Source organism: Pistacia vera, unplaced genomic scaffold (assembly GCF_008641045.1).
Source record: "Pistacia vera cultivar Batoury unplaced genomic scaffold, PisVer_v2 Contig379, whole genome shotgun sequence".
NCBI classification, from domain to species: domain Eukaryota; kingdom Viridiplantae; phylum Streptophyta; class Magnoliopsida; order Sapindales; family Anacardiaceae; genus Pistacia; species Pistacia vera.
In genome coordinates this window covers 1-19,147 of record NW_022196200.1, presented here as the reverse complement: position 1 = coordinate 19,147, position 19,147 = coordinate 1, and the positions used below count along the sequence as shown (strand labels likewise).

The 19,147-nt window shown below is 35.4% G+C and overlaps 3 protein-coding genes across 4 annotated transcripts; all 3 read right to left on the bottom strand.

Annotated features, from left to right (window-relative positions):
• Positions 1-437: 437 nt before the first annotated feature.
• LOC116140786 lies at positions 438-7,858 on the bottom strand. Of its 2 annotated transcripts, XM_031426362.1 has the most exons (9): positions 7,661-7,858; positions 6,216-6,986; positions 4,558-5,771; positions 3,748-4,045; positions 3,413-3,637; positions 2,057-2,230; positions 1,425-1,619; positions 1,211-1,324; positions 438-944 (listed from the first exon to the last, which is right to left on the bottom strand). In XM_031426362.1, exons 2-9 carry the CDS (start codon positions 6,909-6,911, stop codon positions 609-611), a joined length of 3,252 nt encoding a protein of 1,083 aa, XP_031282222.1. In that variant the 5' UTR covers positions 6,912-6,986; positions 7,661-7,858; the 3' UTR covers positions 438-608. The 2 variants fall into 2 exon arrangements, with proteins under 2 accessions (XP_031282222.1, XP_031282224.1); XM_031426364.1 differs by lacking the exon at positions 7,661-7,858 and having other exon boundaries at positions 6,216-7,312.
• Positions 7,859-9,160: 1,302 nt separating this feature from the next.
• On the bottom strand, positions 9,161-13,250 carry LOC116140783 (probable inactive leucine-rich repeat receptor-like protein kinase At3g03770). The gene is made up of 7 exons (XM_031426359.1): positions 11,900-13,250; positions 11,582-11,712; positions 11,216-11,459; positions 10,445-10,656; positions 10,323-10,348; positions 9,828-9,939; positions 9,161-9,532 (listed from the first exon to the last, which is right to left on the bottom strand). Exons 1-7 carry the CDS (start codon positions 13,248-13,250, stop codon positions 9,308-9,310), a joined length of 2,301 nt encoding a protein of 766 aa, XP_031282219.1. The 3' UTR covers positions 9,161-9,307.
• A 3,741-nt stretch (positions 13,251-16,991) lies between these two features.
• On the bottom strand, positions 16,992-18,152 carry LOC116140785. Its single transcript, XM_031426361.1, has one exon. The coding sequence runs from the start codon at positions 18,150-18,152 to the stop codon at positions 16,992-16,994; it is 1,161 nt and encodes a 386-aa protein (XP_031282221.1).
• Positions 18,153-19,147: the final 995 nt, after the last annotated feature.

Below are 19,147 nucleotides of genomic sequence, written 5' to 3'. Positions count from 1 at the left end.
TAATATAATTTTGATTGAGAGATGAAAACCGAAATACTCTGTTTCACCATTACATTAAGTATGCAATTTTACCCATCTTCTTTTCATTTTCTTGGTCTATGCCACTCTCTCGTAACTCGTAATATTTCGTCTTCACCATATCATATATTAATATTTAATATAACTAGTCTACTACCAATGGGATATAGAAAAGACGAAAAGTTTGACTCAAAGCAGCAAACCTCGTTTCCAATTGCATGGGCCTTAAGCATGACTCACGCCTACTCTAGTAACTGCCAGTGGTGGTTCATGGCATTGATCTTTACAAATGATATTAAAAATTTCAAAAGAAAATAAAAACTATTCATCATTGGACACCATTGAATTGTGCTTTGAAAGCAAAGGTAAATACCCATTTACGGCACACCATGTTCTACATCAGTGGCAAATTTCTCTTGAAAATATTCATAGTAATTCATTCAAGGATACAGACTTGAGGATTTATTCTGACAATTGACCGCTACTAGAATTGCAAACCTCTTTCTTTGTACAGAAACACTAGAAAGACGTAGGAACCAAAATTTGACTACAGATTTACAACATTGTTTTATATATACTACTATATATATTTACTCGCAGCTCATCCAGATGTCTCGAAGCAGTTCAAACCTGACAGCATTTTCATTGTTATTGCCCTTGGATATCCAGCTGGGCCTTGATGGAACAGGTGAAGATCGGAAACCATCAATGAAGATTGAAGACAAAGGAGATTTCAGTTCATCGAGTTCATCATCGCTGGTATATGATTTTCTGAGTACTGAAGATCCACTTCTTCTCAGCTGAGATTGGTTTCCCAACTCTCCAATAACACTTGAAACAGAATCCACTGAAGGCGGCACATAGAGTGGAGGAGCTGCTATACACGGGAAATTTGTGACAGATTCCTCCCCGGCTTCAAGGGAATCCTGAATCAAGTAAAAGCAAGAAGATTAAGTTCCAATCTTCACAAAGGCTATAGGTTTATTGAAAAATATTCTTGGAGACAATGGTAAATCTGAAATATATTATAACCAAAAATTAAAAAATTTGTCCAGTCTCTTAAAATTGTTTGCCTACGTAAAACATCAAGAATTTTTACTTTACTCAATTTCATGGTTTGATCTACTTCATATATTATACTGAGATGACAGCATACGAGAAAAATATAATAGATTTGTATAAAAGGGCTAACCTGATTGTCCAGGGCTTCAAGAACAACCTTTGGAATGGGGTCAGGACAGAACTCATCTGGAACAAAATTGTCAACCACTCTCTTGATCAACGGCACACCAAAAGTGGGGCATACCTTCAAAAAGAAAACAGAAAAAAACTAAAACCATGAATAAGGATGCCAAAGATCTCATTACGCCCAATGGAGAATACAAAGGGTGTAGGGTTGTATCAACCTCTTTCCTGACGCTTCTACTCAACAGCATGTCCTTTGGAAGCATCATAAGATCACTTAACGCATTAAGGAGGTGGAAAGACTTGAAGGATGAATCGTGTCTCTCATCGTCGTCATCCTCTTCATTCACATCGTCCAGTAACTCATCGTCATCCATACCAAATAGATCACTCAACCATCTGGACCAATTGCCAATCTAATACGGAAAGGCAGACATTAATTTTAATGCTCAAAATTTTCTTTAACTAGGTTAGAAATGAAATGAAAAATTTTTAAAAAGAAAGGGATACAAAAAATTAGAGTAAAAACTTTTAAATATGAAAATAGATTTTGAATATTATATAAAAACACATTCTTAAATATTAATGTATTAAGGTACAACTTTGAATTTTAATTGTATCTTTGTTTTTTTTTAAATTATTTTGGATTAAAAAACAAAAGTACCCACAGTTTTGTCACCATTTATTGGATAATATAGGCACAAATAGCCAATGGTGGTGCAGAGAAATGTCATCAAGAGGAGGCAAAATGGAAATAATTTGTCGAGCAACTGAGAAAATTATGATGGACTATGATGATCACTCATGATCTGACATTAAACTTGGCCTGAGAATTGAATTTTGTATCACTTACTGCATTTTTTAGTAGTGCACCAGCCCCAAAACTTGATTTACCAGCGGGAATCGGGAGCACCTTGGAATCACTAATGGGGTCAGATACAGGATCAGTTGGGATTTCGTCATCAGATTCACGAAGAATGGCATTGAACATAGCCACATCTAATCTAGCCACACATTGTTCCATTATCTAGATACACAAAAGAGAGCATTGCAATGTCAAGTTGTTGAAACTAAAAGTCATCGGCTAAAAAAACAATCAGATTAACTCAGCAGTTATCAAACACTTGAAATATTGTTGAAAGGACCAAATAAATTTAAACCAAAACTTCCATTAATTTGAGGCATTGGGAATTTCATTTAAGAGTAACACAGAAAATATATATTTTTCTCAACAGAGGAGATTAAAAATGGCTACACTTATAGCAGGAACGTAGGCCTTACAGATCTCAAGTAAGGTCATTTGCTTTGATTGTCCGATCAATCAACCTCAGATGCAAAATAGTCAAGGCCAGATGCAAGATGAGCAAATAAAAGTTACATCATTCTTTACATAGCTCCATTATCTAGATTCATAATAGATATTGTACTACCAAAATATTAAAAGTTGAATCTCAATTGAAAACATAACCAGATAAACTTAGCAGTGGAAAGTGGAAACATTGTCAAAAACAGCCAACCAATTCAAACAAACGTGTTCCATAAAGTTGCAGCAAACACCTAAGCAATTTTGAGAATTTACGAATTTTAATCAAATGTGACACGCACAAGATTCTTCTCTCTATAAGGAAAAGATTGAAAAAGTGTTATATTATAGATTTATAGTAGTAATCAAGGCCATTGAGATCCCAAGCAGGCTCGATTGATATGTTTGTCAGATCAATCAACTTCAGATACAAATTATAGCCAAGGCCAACGACATAATAAGCAAACAATAGTTACATTATTCTTCAAATAGATTTTTTTTTTTTTTTTACCATATTTATTTTTAACAAATTCTACTACTGCATAAGACTTTATTGTATGAAACATCGAGTAACAATGAGAAAATCCAGAAAAGAAATTATAAATTATGAAAAAAGTTACTCCAATGTAAAAGAGATTTTATAAGAATGACCTCAAGTTTCACATTTAAGCTCTTGAAGTCAAAGATTACCTAATCCTACAATTTTGGCATGCATGCCCACACACTAAACAACATTATCACAAAAAAAAAAAAAAAATAATAATAATAATAATAATTCAGAGGTCATATGATTAAAATACTATTCATCTAACACCCAGCTGCCACAAAAAAATGGAATAAAGGTAACAGTAAAACATGCTTCATATTCTTATCAGAAGAGGGGAAATAAAATGGCTATCAATTTACCAATTTCGCCAACAAATGAAGGCAGCCACATTCGTGTCCTCCAGCTCGAACAGGACAAAGTCTTTCACAGGCATCCTTGAAAGCCTTCTTCCAATGGTCCAGTGAAAAGTTTACTTGGTCTTGATCACCTGAACTACATGTCCTTCCAAGGTTTTTCCTTGAGTCAGAGCCAGAAACTCTATCAACTGCCTTTGCAGCAGCAGACTGCATGTGTGGAGCCAGAGTCTGGACAAAGCAGGAAACAAAATAAGTTCATGAAATCTATTTTTTTAAGTTGGTGTTTGCTATCATGCACTGAAAAACGCAACAAATGAGCAAAAGAGTTCAGTTATAACCTGCCACCATATAGATTCTACGATTCGGGAGAAGATCCAAGCTTCAACCTTTTGCAGTGCAGACAAAAATGTCTGTGGGTTCTCCCAGTCACCAAAACTTCCACATACAACATTTGTGTTCCCCTTAGTGCCAGGAGAAGGTTCCTTCCATTTGAGTGGAGATGATGTCTTGTTGTTTCCCATTTGACCACCATTCCTTTCCATGGATTGACGTGCAGAAAATGGTTGCTGTAGGTCCCCAGTGGCTTGGCTTATAATTGCTCTCAGCACAACAGAATTCGACAACCAAAATGTCAACCTGAAATAAGAGTACCAGGTACAACAAATGAGCTCACAACAAATTTTAGAAATTATTTTAAACAATAAATGGACATGTATATCCTGCTCTGAATTGCAGAAGGGTGCAGCAAGATGCATGGTTGGTCCTATAGTCAAAATTCTAACCCACAGAATTGCTCAATTCAAACAGATATTCCATCGAAAAGACTGCTTAAGAAGAACATGTGGATCAATTCTCAGAGGTTCCCGGGGAAGCAGCATTGAGTGGCATGTTCAAAATTTTTGGTATGAGGTGTATCAAGCTGCTATAAAAGGACTTACCTTAGTGTTTGTACAGTCAATGCCTCATTACTAAATCAAAAGACCCAGAAGATCACATTTTTGTTTTTCAGTACACGATGAGAAGAACCAAAAACATTTGAGGGAAATTCAACGTCAAATGCTACCAAGTTCAAAGAATATCACTTTAAGATAACAATATGAATGAGTAATGAAGGCCAAATGAAAATGCATAAGATGATTTTTAAGTACCTAGGAACATCATTTCCACAAGCTTTTGCAACCAAAACTAATCCTGAAATGGCACTTTTTGCTGCACTAGCTCTCCTTGATTGGGAATTTTCTTTGCAAGCATGAAGATAGATCCTTGAAAGTCGCCGAGCAGGAGCATGGACCTTACTCATGGAACTTCCATGCTCAGCGACTACTGAGTAAAGAGCAGCTTCTGCAGCAGCAGCTTCTTGCAGCTCTGCCTCAAGTGATTTTATTTTGTGCTCCAACTGCTGGATTTTGCTCTCCACAATAGCACTTCTTGTATCCTTAGGATAAACCTTAGCATCTTTTCTTTCACTACTCCTGAAGCTTCCAGCAATATTCAGGGAATCTCCCAAAAAACCATTTTCCTTCACTTCTTTGTTATGATTATTACTAACCAACCCGTTGCCTCTAGCTATGTCTGGGGATGATCTAACAGACTTCACATGCTTTAGTCTGTCACTTTTTAAGATATTACCCTTCATTCCAAAGTTTTCCCTGCTTGAAGGAGGTGAATCATTTCCCAATGAAATTTGGTTACTGGTTGCATCTCGTGAATAATAATTTGGTGCTTCATCTCCTGAGGAATGTCTTTTCTGTTCGGATTTTTCTCTTTCAAGCCCAGTGTTGTCTTGTTCCTTACTCTCCATGTCCTCCATAAAACTATTGCAGTCATCATCTGAGTTTGCAGCCCCCTCCATGGAACCTTGTTCAGTTTTACAAGTTTTTCCATCATCCTCTGCATTCACTTGAGAATCCTCAATGTTTTTAGAGTCAATCTTGTCAACCGGAAAATGATTAGATGTAATTTCCAGACTGCTTTGCTCAGCATGACCATTGATAGCGGATTGCCCATTGGGAAACTTTTTCCGAACCTCCTGAGGCAAATCTTCATGGTCATCACTTCTCATGCTGGTGTTCTCCTTAGCATGTCCATTAGTCAAGGATGGTAAAGAAGTAACATTGTGGGCTACTACATTATTTGGGATCACTGAACTAGAGTTAGGAGAGTTTAACACCAAAGCATTACCATTTACTAGGCCCTCGAGTTCAGAAGATAAATCTATTGATGACGAGCGAGATGAACTGGCCCTCTGATTTTCATGTGATGGGATCTGTGGCTTTATATTTGATTTTTCCTGCTTTAGCTTTGAAGCTAGGTCATGCTCCTTTTTAACTCCTCTGCTATCTGACAATTTGACTAATCCATTCTGCAATTTTGAGTCAATCATTAAAGTTATTAATACTTACATATCCAATGTCAAATGACAATCCTGGTTTCTTATAAGACTTAGCATAAGGCCATGCTCATGGCAAATCAACATAAAGAAATTTCAATACTAATGGGGCCCCCACCAAGAGCAAGTTAAATTGCAACAAAAACAATAGCAAAAAATCTGCCTGACATGAATTTTCTGGCTTACTGCCATTATCCATCTAGCATTTCCTATGTGGTTCATCAAATAATTGTTCAATTAGTTTTTGACATTGGTTATCAAGATAGAGCAAACGTATTTTCTCCAACTGACAGGAGAAAAATATGACAATTTAATGGCAATACAAAAAGTTCATGCTGGCCAAATTAGTCCAGTTAAAACAGAAAAAAAATGAATAATTTCTATTAAAGATGATAATCAAAAGCAAGCAATGAGGACCTTTTCATTTTGAGGAGGTAAACCACTATTTGACTCAACAGCAGAAGATGAGTGCGACGAAACATCATCATCAGTGAAAGAAGCAACCTCAGATTCCTCAGCATACTCATCATTCATCAATTGTGAAACAGATTCACCATCATTCTTATCCAATGAAGCCTCTTTTGACAAGCCATCCCTCAAGGAGGAGCCTGTGCGACCAACAGCTTTATCAACTCTCTGGATTTTAATAAACAAAATTGGTTGAGCTGTGTTTTTATAGTTCCTCTTACTGTTCATTGGGACATTCACACTTAATGTCTCTTTAAGAATGCCATAATCTGACAAATCTACGATAGCAGTCGCCAACAACTGAGTTTTTTCCCTTCGAGGCTCATACAAGTTTAACTCTAAACAATTCTTCTGGAACGTAGCAGCATCCTTGTTTTTGACATTCATTTCCCTCAACAGTGTCACAGGTAGCCTAAAAGACTCATTGAATTCAATTCTCCCCTCTCCAACAACAGATCCCAGTGAAGGTACAACCGTTTTAGTAGACCCAGAATTTCGATCACCATTTTCCCACTGAATCATGACAGACCGAAGTGATCTTAGCGATTGTGATGGTGGCCATGGCTTAATCTCCTGAATATGGATTAAATAATCAACATGAACCACGGCATCTTTCCTGTTCTTTGCACTTAGACCAAGAACCATTGTTGCATGAACACACAGCTATTCCACAGAGTGTGAACCCCGTCTCAATGTCCTTTCACAAGCTCTCTTAAATTCCTATATCCCCAACAACAACAACAACAACAACAACAACAAAAAAGGCAGAACCATGTAAATTCAGCAGAACAACTTAACAGCAGAATTTAAGATTTGAAGAATACGTAAACTCAAACTTTGTTTGCCACAAACAGATTAAGGTAACATTGCAGTTATTAAATGATCCAAACTAAGCCACGCTTAAAAGAAGAAAAGGCAACAAACGCTCACATGATTAATAAGTGTAAAGCATAAACTTACCAAGAAATAAAGAAAAGTTAACAAAAGAGCTAAAACTTGAGAAATATAAAGAAATTAAGTAACTTTAAGCTCAGTTAATGCAAAGTTCAAAGTGCACAAGATATCAAACAAAATATCAGCAATGATAAATATTTAAAGCGTATTTTAATTCCTTGTAAACCTCAGAAGAGCAAAATGGAACGACTTCTCATTTTACCTCAGCGTTACCAGAATATTTGCTTCTTCTTTATTATTCACATCAGATCCACACATAGTAAACATGATGTAATCAAAACCGTCCATTCTTCGAGCTTAAAATAGCAAAATACACAACAGATTCATTACAATGCGCATTAAAATTAACAAACTTAACTACCAAAAAAATAATAATAACTCGTGAATTTCTTCATTTCGACAAAAGAAAGAATAGATGAAATGTTAAAGAATGCATGAACCTGTCAAATTATAGCTGAAAATTGTAAGAGAAGGAAGGTGTTTTGGGTTGAAATATCTGAGTTTTGTTTGAGGTCGAGAGAGTGAGACTGTGACTGAGTAAACACCAGAACCCAGAATGTCTCATCAAATATAAAAAAAATTCGTATAATATTTTCTTGCAAAAAAAGCTACGGCTGACATCAACAGAGGACTTCTAAATTCTAATTAATTAAACGGGCCGTTTTGGAGTTTTTCTTCATCGTCGTTTGCTTTTTTGTAGAGTATTCTGACAATGATGCTTTGCCAAATCTGCAATAAACTACGCGCTAGTTAAGAGTGTGTCGTACGCTGGCCAATAAGGTTGAGACAGCAGAAGACGGTCAGTCGGTCCAGCCCATCGATCGAAAAATTATTCCATTTTGCCTACTGTGTTTGTTATTTATTTATTCAGAATTTCGATTTTTCTATAATATCAGTTCATAAATATTGTCTTGATGGAATTTATCATGTTTTGGGATATATATTTTTAAAAAGTGCCGAATAATTAGACATTTAACATATAAGATTGTAGTTGTAAGATTGGTGAGTTAAATATCCATTAAATGCGCGTGGCTTGTGTGGTTGGCGCGTCTTTTTCTGACGTGGTTGTCGAGAGCGCCGACACCTTATTGTTATTCAGTATGCACAGTTAAAAATACAATACGAAGTACAAAGCTCCCGATAGTGGAGGTCACACTACCATCAGAAGAGAATATCTCTCCTGGGCTTTAATTTTCATGGGCCGTATATTGGTCTCAAATGGCCCACCAAAATAATAATTTTTCTTGCTGTGTTACTTTTAAGCGAATGTAAATCAGATAGATGGTTATCCATTAATATAAAATCGCCCAGGTAGATCAGCCATCGTAATCACGTTTTACAGTTGATTATTATGCATTAATTACAAGAAAAATGTGCTTAATCTCAAAGCAAAAGAATTGGTTGATAAGAGTTAAAACGTCCTTGTCATGATGATCAAAGCTAACCCATGTGAGCCGTCTAATCGGTTCATAAAAAGTATGGGGTGATCTGGGATGACAGCAAGTCCTACATATACATAATCTTTGAAGATTTATTTCCAGTTATTTGGTAGTTTTTTTAATGTATTTTTCAGGTAGGAGTTGACAGCTCCACTCCCTTGCCTTACTTTCCAAGTTTCAAGTTTCAGAATATAGCAGGCTACTTGATCATTCTGAGCAGCAGGTGAGTGAACAATTTTTTTTTCTCATAACCAACACACCAGAACAAGAAACTTAGTTCAGGCAGCTTGACTTCAAAGTGTAATATCCTCTGTTCTGGTGGATTCATCAACTTGACAACAATGCCTTTCTTCGTCATAAAGATTCTTAATTATGTTATATATTCACTAGAAGGGTTACTTGTATGTATTTTGTATTTCTTGATATTGAATTATGCAAATTTGAGGATCTCCTGTCATTTTCGGATGCCTCGTGGCGGCTACTGCAGTTGCTGTTTGAAAAGGATGAAGCATCAATACAAAATCTATCTGAAAAAATATTTAGGCGTATAAAATGTCAAACAATCAAAGCTGACATTTACAAACTGTACATAAGATGGGGAGAAGCAAACAAAATACAGGCCTAAAATTGTTAGGAGTCTTATCAAGACTATGATGTAGAATCTGATTTCTGTTCGGTATCAGCTGATGCCTGGACTTGAGCTGCATATTGTAAGTTCCAAAGGACATCTTCAAAAGAAGGACGGTCTGATGGTTCAGGGGATATGCATTTGTTTGTGATTGATACCACAATAGATAATGACTCTTGGGAGCATGTGGTTAACACAGCTGGATCCACTATTCGTTTTCGACCATCCTGGCTGCCAAAGGATGCCTGTACATTGAGAAAAAATCTTGTAAACATGTTATCTCTTGTTACATATATAAATGATATAATGATACTTTATATATGATATAAGCAAGATACTAAATTCATCAGGTTACATTAAAGGGCAATTTCCTTTACTTGGGGTGGTGGAGGCAGGTATACACTGAAGAATAACCATACGATGAATAAAGCATAGATTTAGAGCTATAGAGGATAAGAAAGAACAAAGCAATCCATTGAATAATGTGATACTAATGTCCCATGGTATGACATTTCGTCTATACAAAGGCTTTTAGCATACCATTTCCTTCAGCAGAAATGCTTCTCCTTTTCCACTTACAATAGGGCCAACAAGTGATTCAAGCAATATAAATCCAAAGTTGTAAACATCATCCTTTACTTTGGTCGTTTGGCTGCAATAAAGGATTTAATACAGTTAAGCAATATCTGGATAAATGTTGCTGGGATCTAGTAGCCATAGAGAATTTGAAAATTACATGTTTATGCAGCAATGTTTCGCTTGTTTAACCCAAATTTAACATATTACTCGACATGCTTAATTTTAGAAGAGGAGGCCATTATGGATGCCATATTCATCAAATATGCTGCCCAAAGAAGCAACCCAATTTTGTTGTCATGCATCATAGTTTCAACCTATTATCTTGCATAATCTATTAAATTGACTCCACAATCTTCACAAGCAAGCTTCCTAATTATTTTTGAAAATTTGGTAACTAAACTGCCTATTTGCAAGAACCTTTCTAACATGAAATGTTGAATAAATAAGAATATGTACCATGATTTTGAGCCATCACCCTTTGCCTACAGAACAAAGACAGAAACGTGTGTCAGCAACAACTAAAAACGAAGATATCATAGCCAGGTCAAAAAGTTCATATATATAGCCAGGAAATATACCTCAAGTCTTTCATTTTCTTCCATGATGATAGTCATCCCATAGTCACTCAGCTTGGCTATCCGATGCTCATCAAGCAATATATTATTTGTTCTTAATTGATTGTTAAAAGAACCAGGAATAACACCAGTATGTAGAAAATGCACAGCCTTGGCAACACCAATCAGAACTGACAATCTATCCGACCAATTAAGAACCTTTTCTGGACAATTTTCTGCATAATTTTTTCCATATTAGAGCCTTTGACACATAGGGATGACAGTAAACGGAAAATTTCAGAATTAAAGGTCACACACTAATTATAACTATGCAAATATCCTTCCATGTGTCTTACTTAAGCTGGCCTTTATAAGTCCCTAACTACAGGTTAAAATCTAAACTAGCAAGTGAGGTCAAACCATCTGACCCATGAACATGATTATGAGCATTTGCTACTCTTTTTCTTTCTTCTCTCTTTGGAGATACAAGGGCATCCTATGGTATCAAAAACTTGGAGACAGACAGATCTCTGTTCAAAGAGCTACTTGCTTAATTCAGCTAAATTAAGCATTATATTTCTAGTTCCCAGTGGTTGCAATCCTCTCTATGGTCTTTACACATGTAAATTTTAGAAATAATGTAGAAAATATGACTGTCTGAGACATCCAAAAACACGAGGCATAAACTATCCAAATTATTGTTGAGTGAATTGTTTAGAAAGATTTTTTTCTTTTCTATCAGAAAAAAAAATATGTATAAATATAATTGTATATTCATCCTAACCTTTGACTAACCTGATAGATGGGTACGATAGTTCCCATAAGGTACATATTCATAAACAAGAAAAACTTTGCTGGCATTGGAATTATCTTGTCCACCACCCTCAATGCAGTAACCCAACAGGCCTACTAAATGTGGATGGTGAAGCTTTGAAAGAAAATCCAGCCTAATTTTAAGGTTTTGAATTGAATATTTCTTCAAAAAAGCCAGAGACCGAATGGCAACATAGGTTCCATTCTCCAATCTTCCTTTATAAAGCTGAAAATCAGAAGAAGTAAAAAATTTAAGAGGTATCTGACAATAAAAAAATTTGACAAAAGTATAACCACATAAGTTCTTTACAAAAGGGAAAAGGAATTTAGTTTAGTTCTTTTAAGTACCTTTCCTCTAGAGCCTTCACCCAAAAATGATGATGAATGGAAGTTACTTGTGGCTTCCTTTAACTCTTCCAAGGAAAATGATCTATATACAGGGGAACCTTGAGTCCCAAGCTTCACTTGAGAAATTAACCCTAAACAGAGTAGAAAGCAAAAGATAAGCACTTAAAGGTTTCATAAGATCTACAATCCATCATTTACAAGCTCATGACATAGTCTATCAGTAGCCTTTCAAATATGAAAACTGGCTTTGAGAAATATTTAAAATATTGTCGATTGAAAACTACAATAGCGAAATAATTAGACCAATGTACAACTTACTGGCGTTTGCAAGGACCTCAGAGGAAACCCCGGCTGGTGAATTATCCTGCACAGCCTTTGGCCTTGTATACTGTTCGAATTTCACTGTTTTGCGGTATCTTCTACAGAAAATGAGAGCCCCAACTACTGCAAGCACCACAGTAAGTACTACTCCACAAATGATAGCAATCAAGAATCCTATCTCTCTTCCCATGGATTGTTTCCTTGTACAGGCTTCTTTACAATAAGACTCTTGATGCTGATGTTGGTCATCAACTGATAAGCAGTTTCCACCAAATTTAACAACCGTCTTGTCTGAATCACTGTCCAAACAAGGAGGAAGTCCACCTACTAACTTGTTATTTGAAATATCAACAAAACCAAGTTTGCTGCCACAATTTAGATGATTTGGAAGTGATCCACTCAGCATATTAGATGCTAAATGCAAATAACTGAGATTTGTCAAGGAGAACAGGGCAGAGGGGGGTGTTCCACTCAGATTATTGAAAGATAAATCAAGGTGTTGAAGCTGGCCCAATTCCCCAAACTGCTGGGGAATCTCACCAGAGAATGAGTTCTTGCTTAAGAGAGCTGTAACTAACCCTTTTGGCATTACAGGTAGTCTAGAATCCAACCTATTTTCTCTTAAATCCAGTACATGTAGGCTAGTTAAGCCACTCATATCAGGCAATTTACCGGAAAGCTGATTGTGAGACATGGCAATATCAGTCACAGTAGTCATTCTACAAATTGAAGAAGGAAACTGACCCTTCAATTGATTACTCTTCAAGGACAAAGCAGTGAGGTTTGATAAGGAATTCCACCAATCAGGAACAGTTTCATTGAAATAGTTCCCATCCAGTGTCAAAGTTTGCAGCTTAACCAATCTAGAAATCCCAGATGGGATAGAACCAAACATAAAATTTGAGCTCAAATCCAAAACTTCAAGTGAAGATAGCCGATGAATCTTATCAGGGAGTGGTCCCCAAATCCCCAAAGACACTAAGGTGAGAACCCTTAGACTTGTTAACCTTGTCAATGTGGTAATAAAAGAATCAATGGAGAAACCTAGAGACAAAGTTTGGTTGGGGATTGGATATCCTCTAAACTCAGCAACCTTTACTAGCTTATCTCCCATGATTTTAAGCTCAGTGACAGAATTATCTTGACAAGAAATGCTCATATGTGCAGTTGAAATCACACTACAAAGGTCTCCATTATAATTTTCCCAAATTTCTAGTGGTGAAGGGTACTCTAAATGCTTTCTTAACTGAAGTAAAACTTGAGCCTGAGAGGTTTGCAACTGATGGGTGCTCGGTATGAAGAGAACCCATGAAACAAACAGTAGCAGAAACATGTAGAAGTATCCCATTGCAAAACTTCAGGAAGCTATAAACTCTAAGTTTCACAAGAATGCCCTGCAACCCTAGAAATAAAGCAGGACCTACAAGGTCTCAACAAACAAAAACAGAACCAACAAAGATATTTATCTAGAATAAGCAAAAGAGAGCTCAACAAGTGAGTTTACCTGGAAAATAAAAAATGAGATTTTTATCAACAAGAAGAAACCCAACAAGTGAACTCACGACTCAAAATTCCTGCCTTGGATGCTAAAACAAATAAAAACTACTGAAAATGGAACTATTAATTGCACACACAAACAAAAAAACAAAATCCTTATTTAACCAGCTTCAAAAAAGTCCTGCAGTAAGATAATAACACGAAGAACAAGCAACCAAAGCTCATGATTCAATGACTGTCACTGAGACACACTCGATAAAAATGAAAAATAAAAACAAGCCGGGAAGCAAAAATGGGAGACAAAGCTAGTACAAGTGTAGTTAAGTGTAATTCTATGGAAATTAATGTGATTGTGAGTGTGATAATAAGGGAGCGACCCACATTATGAAGTTAAAAAGAGGAATGTAAATGTAATGAAGAAAAGAAACTGTTGAGGACATTTACAGCTAATAATTAAAATGTGAGTGACATTAATAAGAGGGTGGAGAGAAGGACAAGGCAAAGCAGGTGGTGGTTGTATTTTGTGAATCAGAATTCAGAGAACAAGTCAAAGAATGGAAGATGTCTCTGTGTGTGTAATTGCTTTGTTATGTTTTTGTATATAATTGTTTGAACTTACTTTTTTGTCCTCAGATCCTGTTGTTAATTGTAGAATTGCCATCACATGGGTTTTTTTTCCCTGTTTATGTTTGAAGAGATTGATAAACACTGGTTTGATGTGACCAAAATAGGCATGGTCCTGTTGGTTTTGTGATTACTAAATTACCCTTGATTAATTTTGGGTTAAATGAATTAATTAAAAGGTTGAATTAACGAGAGTAACCACTTATGAGAAACCATATGGTACAAACAAGTACAAGAATAAATTTGGGGAATGTTATCCTGTGGCCATCCCAATAGGTCCAATTTTTATTACAATATTAGAAAGAATGTTTTTTTTTTTGTAAGGCATTAATAAAGTAAAATTATTATTATTATTATTATTATGTCTAACGAGTTATTAATCCCAAACCAACAAACATGATTATTCCCATATTTCAATGGTATTTATGTCATTTTATCTATTAATTGAATAACGGTTAAGTCTGAATAAGGGGCTTTTTGGGAAGAAAAAAAAATGGGAAGTGAATGAATTATCCTTGGAAACGGGATTAATTACTAATAAAAAGTATAATTAATTAATTAAAACCCTAATCAGCGGACCGGACCCAGTACCCGTTGGGACAGCCTGGTCTTTGAATACAAGGCCACGTTATCAGAGTTAGAAAAACCTCTCTATTTTTGGAATCCCATGAAACAAGAGAAACTCCATTGTCACGTGCTTCTACTTTGAGTGAACTCTGCCCACCCATTATATTAATTTCTTTTCATAAATTTCACATGCTTTACTTCCCATTTACTCTTTTATTGAATTACATTACTGTAAATATTAATCAATCCGCGATTTGTTTAGGTTTTGAGGTGGGGTTTATTGAAATCACGCGCCTTTTCAAAACATTACAGATTGGAAATGAATGGTGAAGCTGAAAGTCTGAGACAAAGAGGGCGTGTTGGCTGGGGGGCCAATTTCGATTCTTTAATGTATTTGGATTTTTGGATTTTGGAATCATAGTCAGGTCGCTCAATCCCACCATTTTAATATGTAAAGATGGAGCAGCTTTTGATTTTTAAATCATTAGGTGGGACCGTCCCCTTCTCTATTGTTAATTGCTTCTAGTTTCGGTAAAAGTTGGAGCACTGGGATTGAGGTTTTCGAAGAAACTGAGTGAAGGGTTTTTGAAGACTTCAAGTCATAATCACATAAATTAACAAATGATTAGTAGTGTAATCATATAACTAATCATTTATTAATCACGGACAAAAGCCAGACAAACACAATCATAAAAGGAAGCTCTTATTTTCAGGTGAAATTCGGCGTCTAATACAAGCAAAGACAAAATTAGTTTTCTAGAGAAAAGATAAAGCAGAAAAATTAAAATTAAAAGTAGCATTGAAATGACTGTTAAAATGGCATCAAATTGTGATATAAAAGGACAGATTTGAAGGGATTATGGGACCGTCGGCATCTTCTGCGAGTACAAAGAAAAGAAGCTGCCAAAATACAAGTTATTATTCAATTTCCCCATCAATTAAAAATTCTGTTTTCTCATCTCCTATCCACCCTGCAAAAGTTTTAGGTCCACTTGCTGTAGTTTTCTCAAAGTTATAATGAGACCTCATGTGAAAATGTCCAGAAATTCCTCCACTCAAGAACAGTCAAAATAACAGAATTATTGGTACAATGGATAGAGTATGCGATTTTAATAAAGCTGAAATTTTACATTTTAGACTAGGATTTAAGAATATGACAGCATTATATTATCAATTTGATACAAGGGACATGAACTGATTCACTTGCTTTGCCCTTTTCCTCTTTTGACCGTGCTTTTCTTTTTTCTCCAATGTAACGAACATAATAGCATTAGCATCTTTTATAAGATTCTGGAGTAAAGAATATAACAGAATAAAGTCAGAACTTGGAAGGCAGATAGCTGATTGATTTGTTTGTTAAATAGCTAATGCCAAAAGTTCGTACCTATCATTATCAACCCATAAAGAAGATATTGTTTGGAGATTGAGAGGATAAGAATTTAACATCATGATATGGGATGTGATGGGTTTGGGGCAATGAGGAAGAGACAAGGAATTTGATAGACAGGCTAAGAAGTAAGAAGTATTAGACAGAACGAAGATTAACATCACAGTGCCATTCTTAAAAAAACACGTAAGATAGAAATAAACAGAACACAGTCCTAATTTTCTGTTGTTTTTTGCAGAAAACAAAGAATTTAGATTAAGAAAGGAGATAAAAAAGATGTATATATAGGTGAACTAGCTGTCCACATGGGCATCAAAATAGAAACTTGAAACCTACTAATGTATCAAGGTACAAATACGAAAAGCAGATCGATTGCCTTGGCAACCAACTAATAAGCAGACTCACAATTCAATCAATACAAAGGAAAAAAAAGTAGATGATTGTCCCTTCCAACTGTAGTCCTGAATTAAGGTTAGCAGACAACAAATTTTCTTTCAAAAAAAAGAGCACAGGATAACTATATTTGAATAGAAAAGTTCATCCAAAATGTAGAGCAATTGACTGCAAACGCTTCATTGGTTCAGTTAAACAACCATGTGAAATAACATTTTGCAATACAAAGCAATTCATCAATACTGTAGACCAAATAAATTGATGAATAAATCTATTATTCAATCACAAAATAACAGTTTATGCATATAAAAACACATTAATGAAAGAAAAGCATAAGCTGAGTAATCAATCTATCAACTCATCCAAAATTACTCAGCCAAGCTTTTGTAAATAATAATAAAAAATTTACACTCATCCCCACAAAACAAAAACTACAATAAGCTATGCCGAGGTCATGTTAGTTGCAGTAGAAAGGCCAGATAACACGAGAGGACCTTAAAATGAAAATACATAACAAAGACACCAACTACCAATCCAACAATTGCTTAACCTTAATATTGTTAGCCCATACCAGTTGCTTATATTCTGGAAAATTCATCACTTGCTTCATCGAGTCTAGTTCTACAACCCAATAACTGGATCTCGAGAATGCAGCAAACTCTTATACGCCTCCATCACTTCAGGATCCGTATAACAGGTCAAAAATTTTTTCTCGAAGACCTTTTTACTCATATTTAAATAGCATACTACATCTATATCGTTCTTTGGCAAGTTTTTTGACATCACAACTTTGAGAGCCGACACTCTTGGAATGATTCTCCTCTCCAGACTAAGCAACAACAAATTAGGACATCTAACAATGTCTGATGACTTCAATCCCATCTTTTCCACAAAGAAATCCATCAATATCCTAATCTTCATCACTGAGCAAACCATTATCATCGTTTGTCTTTTAAATGCCAAAAGGAAATCACTTTCAGACCAACCATAGCTCATCAGAATCTCCTTTTTACTTTCCCATTTCGCTTTGCCACAAGTCGACATTGCCCTAACACCCATAATGAAGGACCTTCTAGTTGGTTCAAAACCCATTTCCTTTATGGCATTAACCACTTTTTCAAACATATCAGGACTCAAAAGAAGCGATTGTGGCTGCCTCATAATCAGTCTCAAAATATGAGGGTCAGGCACACCATGTGCCCTTAGAGTGTTCATATTCGACACCATTAGCTTCTGAACATGGGCGCCAATGACACGGGTGGATCGCTTCAAAACACTAATAAGATTCTCATTGGTTTTGACAAAGCCTTTAAGGAAATCAAAGGTGGGTATTATATGGTTCTTTAAGCTAGACATCAAAAACGATTTATTTGAACATAGAATCCTAGGTAAGTCAGGTCCTCTAATTCCCACCGATTCAAAATACTCAATCTTAGGTTTAAGATTTTTGTTTGCGTCAGCCAACAGAATAGACGGGTTCTTAGAAACTAAACTAGTGATGTGCGATGTAGCAAATCCATGAGACCTTAACAATTGAAGAACTGAGTTTGGTTTCTCAGTGCTTTTTATGTCAACTAGCTTAGAAGCTTTGATAGCTTTTTCTAAAGACAACCCACATGCGTTTGAAAGGTAAGAGACTGTTAAAGACTGTCGGTCTCCGGTGGGTGCTGCAATTGAGTTTACAGATTGTAGAGTCTGAAGATACCGGACATTAGAATAATTGATATTGAAGTCTATGGTTCTCTGTTGAACTATCAGGGTTTTGTATATGAAACGAAACATTGCTAATGTAAAGAATTAGGAATATGGGTTTTGGTAATAAAAGAAACTCACCAGATAGGAGAAGCTAAAATCAAACCCAAACTTCCATCAATGTTTTCGCCACCGCAGTTCGCAGCGAGTGATTTTGTACATGAATGAGTAACCCGTTCATTGCTACAGTTATTTCTAGACTCGATTTTATTGCAAGATTTCAGCCGTCCAATACGAGGACCTTTCTCCTGATCAATGATTAAATTGAAAAGTGTAGTTAAAATAAATGAACATATTATCTTACTACAGTATTAGAGACATTTTTTATTTTTCCAATATAACAATATTATTTTTAAAAGATTAGACCTTATAACATTAAATAACATACTCGTTACAATGTGAATTTTAAAACCTAAAACATCTTAAGTGTACCATCCTATGAGTTACTGATTTAATGCTACAAATTTACCTTTTTCTTTTTTTTTTTCTTTTAATTATTGGGAGTATCTAGATCAGCTTATGCATACTTTAATTAATTTTTTGAAGTCTTAGAAGTGCTGATCAAGTAAGCAATCCAGTGATCACCATTATTAGTGCCTAGAAAAACTCAAACTCAAGAGTTCATGAAATCTCATTTTGCTCTTTTATTATCTGATCACTCAATAATAGTTCAAATTCACCATTTTTCAAAACCTAATACCCTTAACTTCTAAGTTTTGAGTTTCCCAATACCCGTAATTTGTACATATCATGAATCTTTAATTGCTTTCTTTTTTTCCTTCAACATGCGTTTAATCAAGTTGAGGCTAGTCTTCCTAACCACAATTGTTTTAGGCTTAGTTTGGAATTGTTGTAGTTTTTGTCATAATTAAATTTTGAAGTAACTATATTTACCAAACACATTTTGAGTGATTGTTTAAAATTAGTTTTCAAAATTTACCAAACACATTTTGAGTGATTGTTTAGGAGATAAGTGATTACGGGAGAAAGCTACAACAACCCTCAACTCACTTCCTTTTACCTCA

Coding starts and splice junctions, on each gene's coding strand:
- LOC116140786 (XM_031426362.1), bottom strand. CDS start 6,911: ATGGTTCTTGGTCTAAGTGCAAAGAACAGGAAAGATGCCGTGGTTCAT. Junction 1,325..1,424: donor GTAGAAGCGTCAGGAAAGAG/GTTGATACAACC, acceptor TTCTTTTTGAAG/GTATGCCCCACTTTTGGTGT. Junction 945..1,210: donor TTGAAGCCCTGGACAATCAG/GTTAGCCCTTTT, acceptor TACTTGATTCAG/GATTCCCTTGAAGCCGGGGA.
- LOC116140783 (XM_031426359.1), bottom strand. CDS start 13,250: ATGGGATACTTCTACATGTTTCTGCTACTGTTTGTTTCATGGGTTCTC. Junction 10,657..11,215: donor CTATCGTACCCATCTATCAG/GTTAGTCAAAGG, acceptor AAAATTATGCAG/AAAATTGTCCAGAAAAGGTT. Junction 9,533..9,827: donor CATTTCTGCTGAAGGAAATG/GTATGCTAAAAG, acceptor CTCAATGTACAG/GCATCCTTTGGCAGCCAGGA.
- LOC116140785 (XM_031426361.1), bottom strand. CDS start 18,152: ATGTTTCGTTTCATATACAAAACCCTGATAGTTCAACAGAGAACCATA.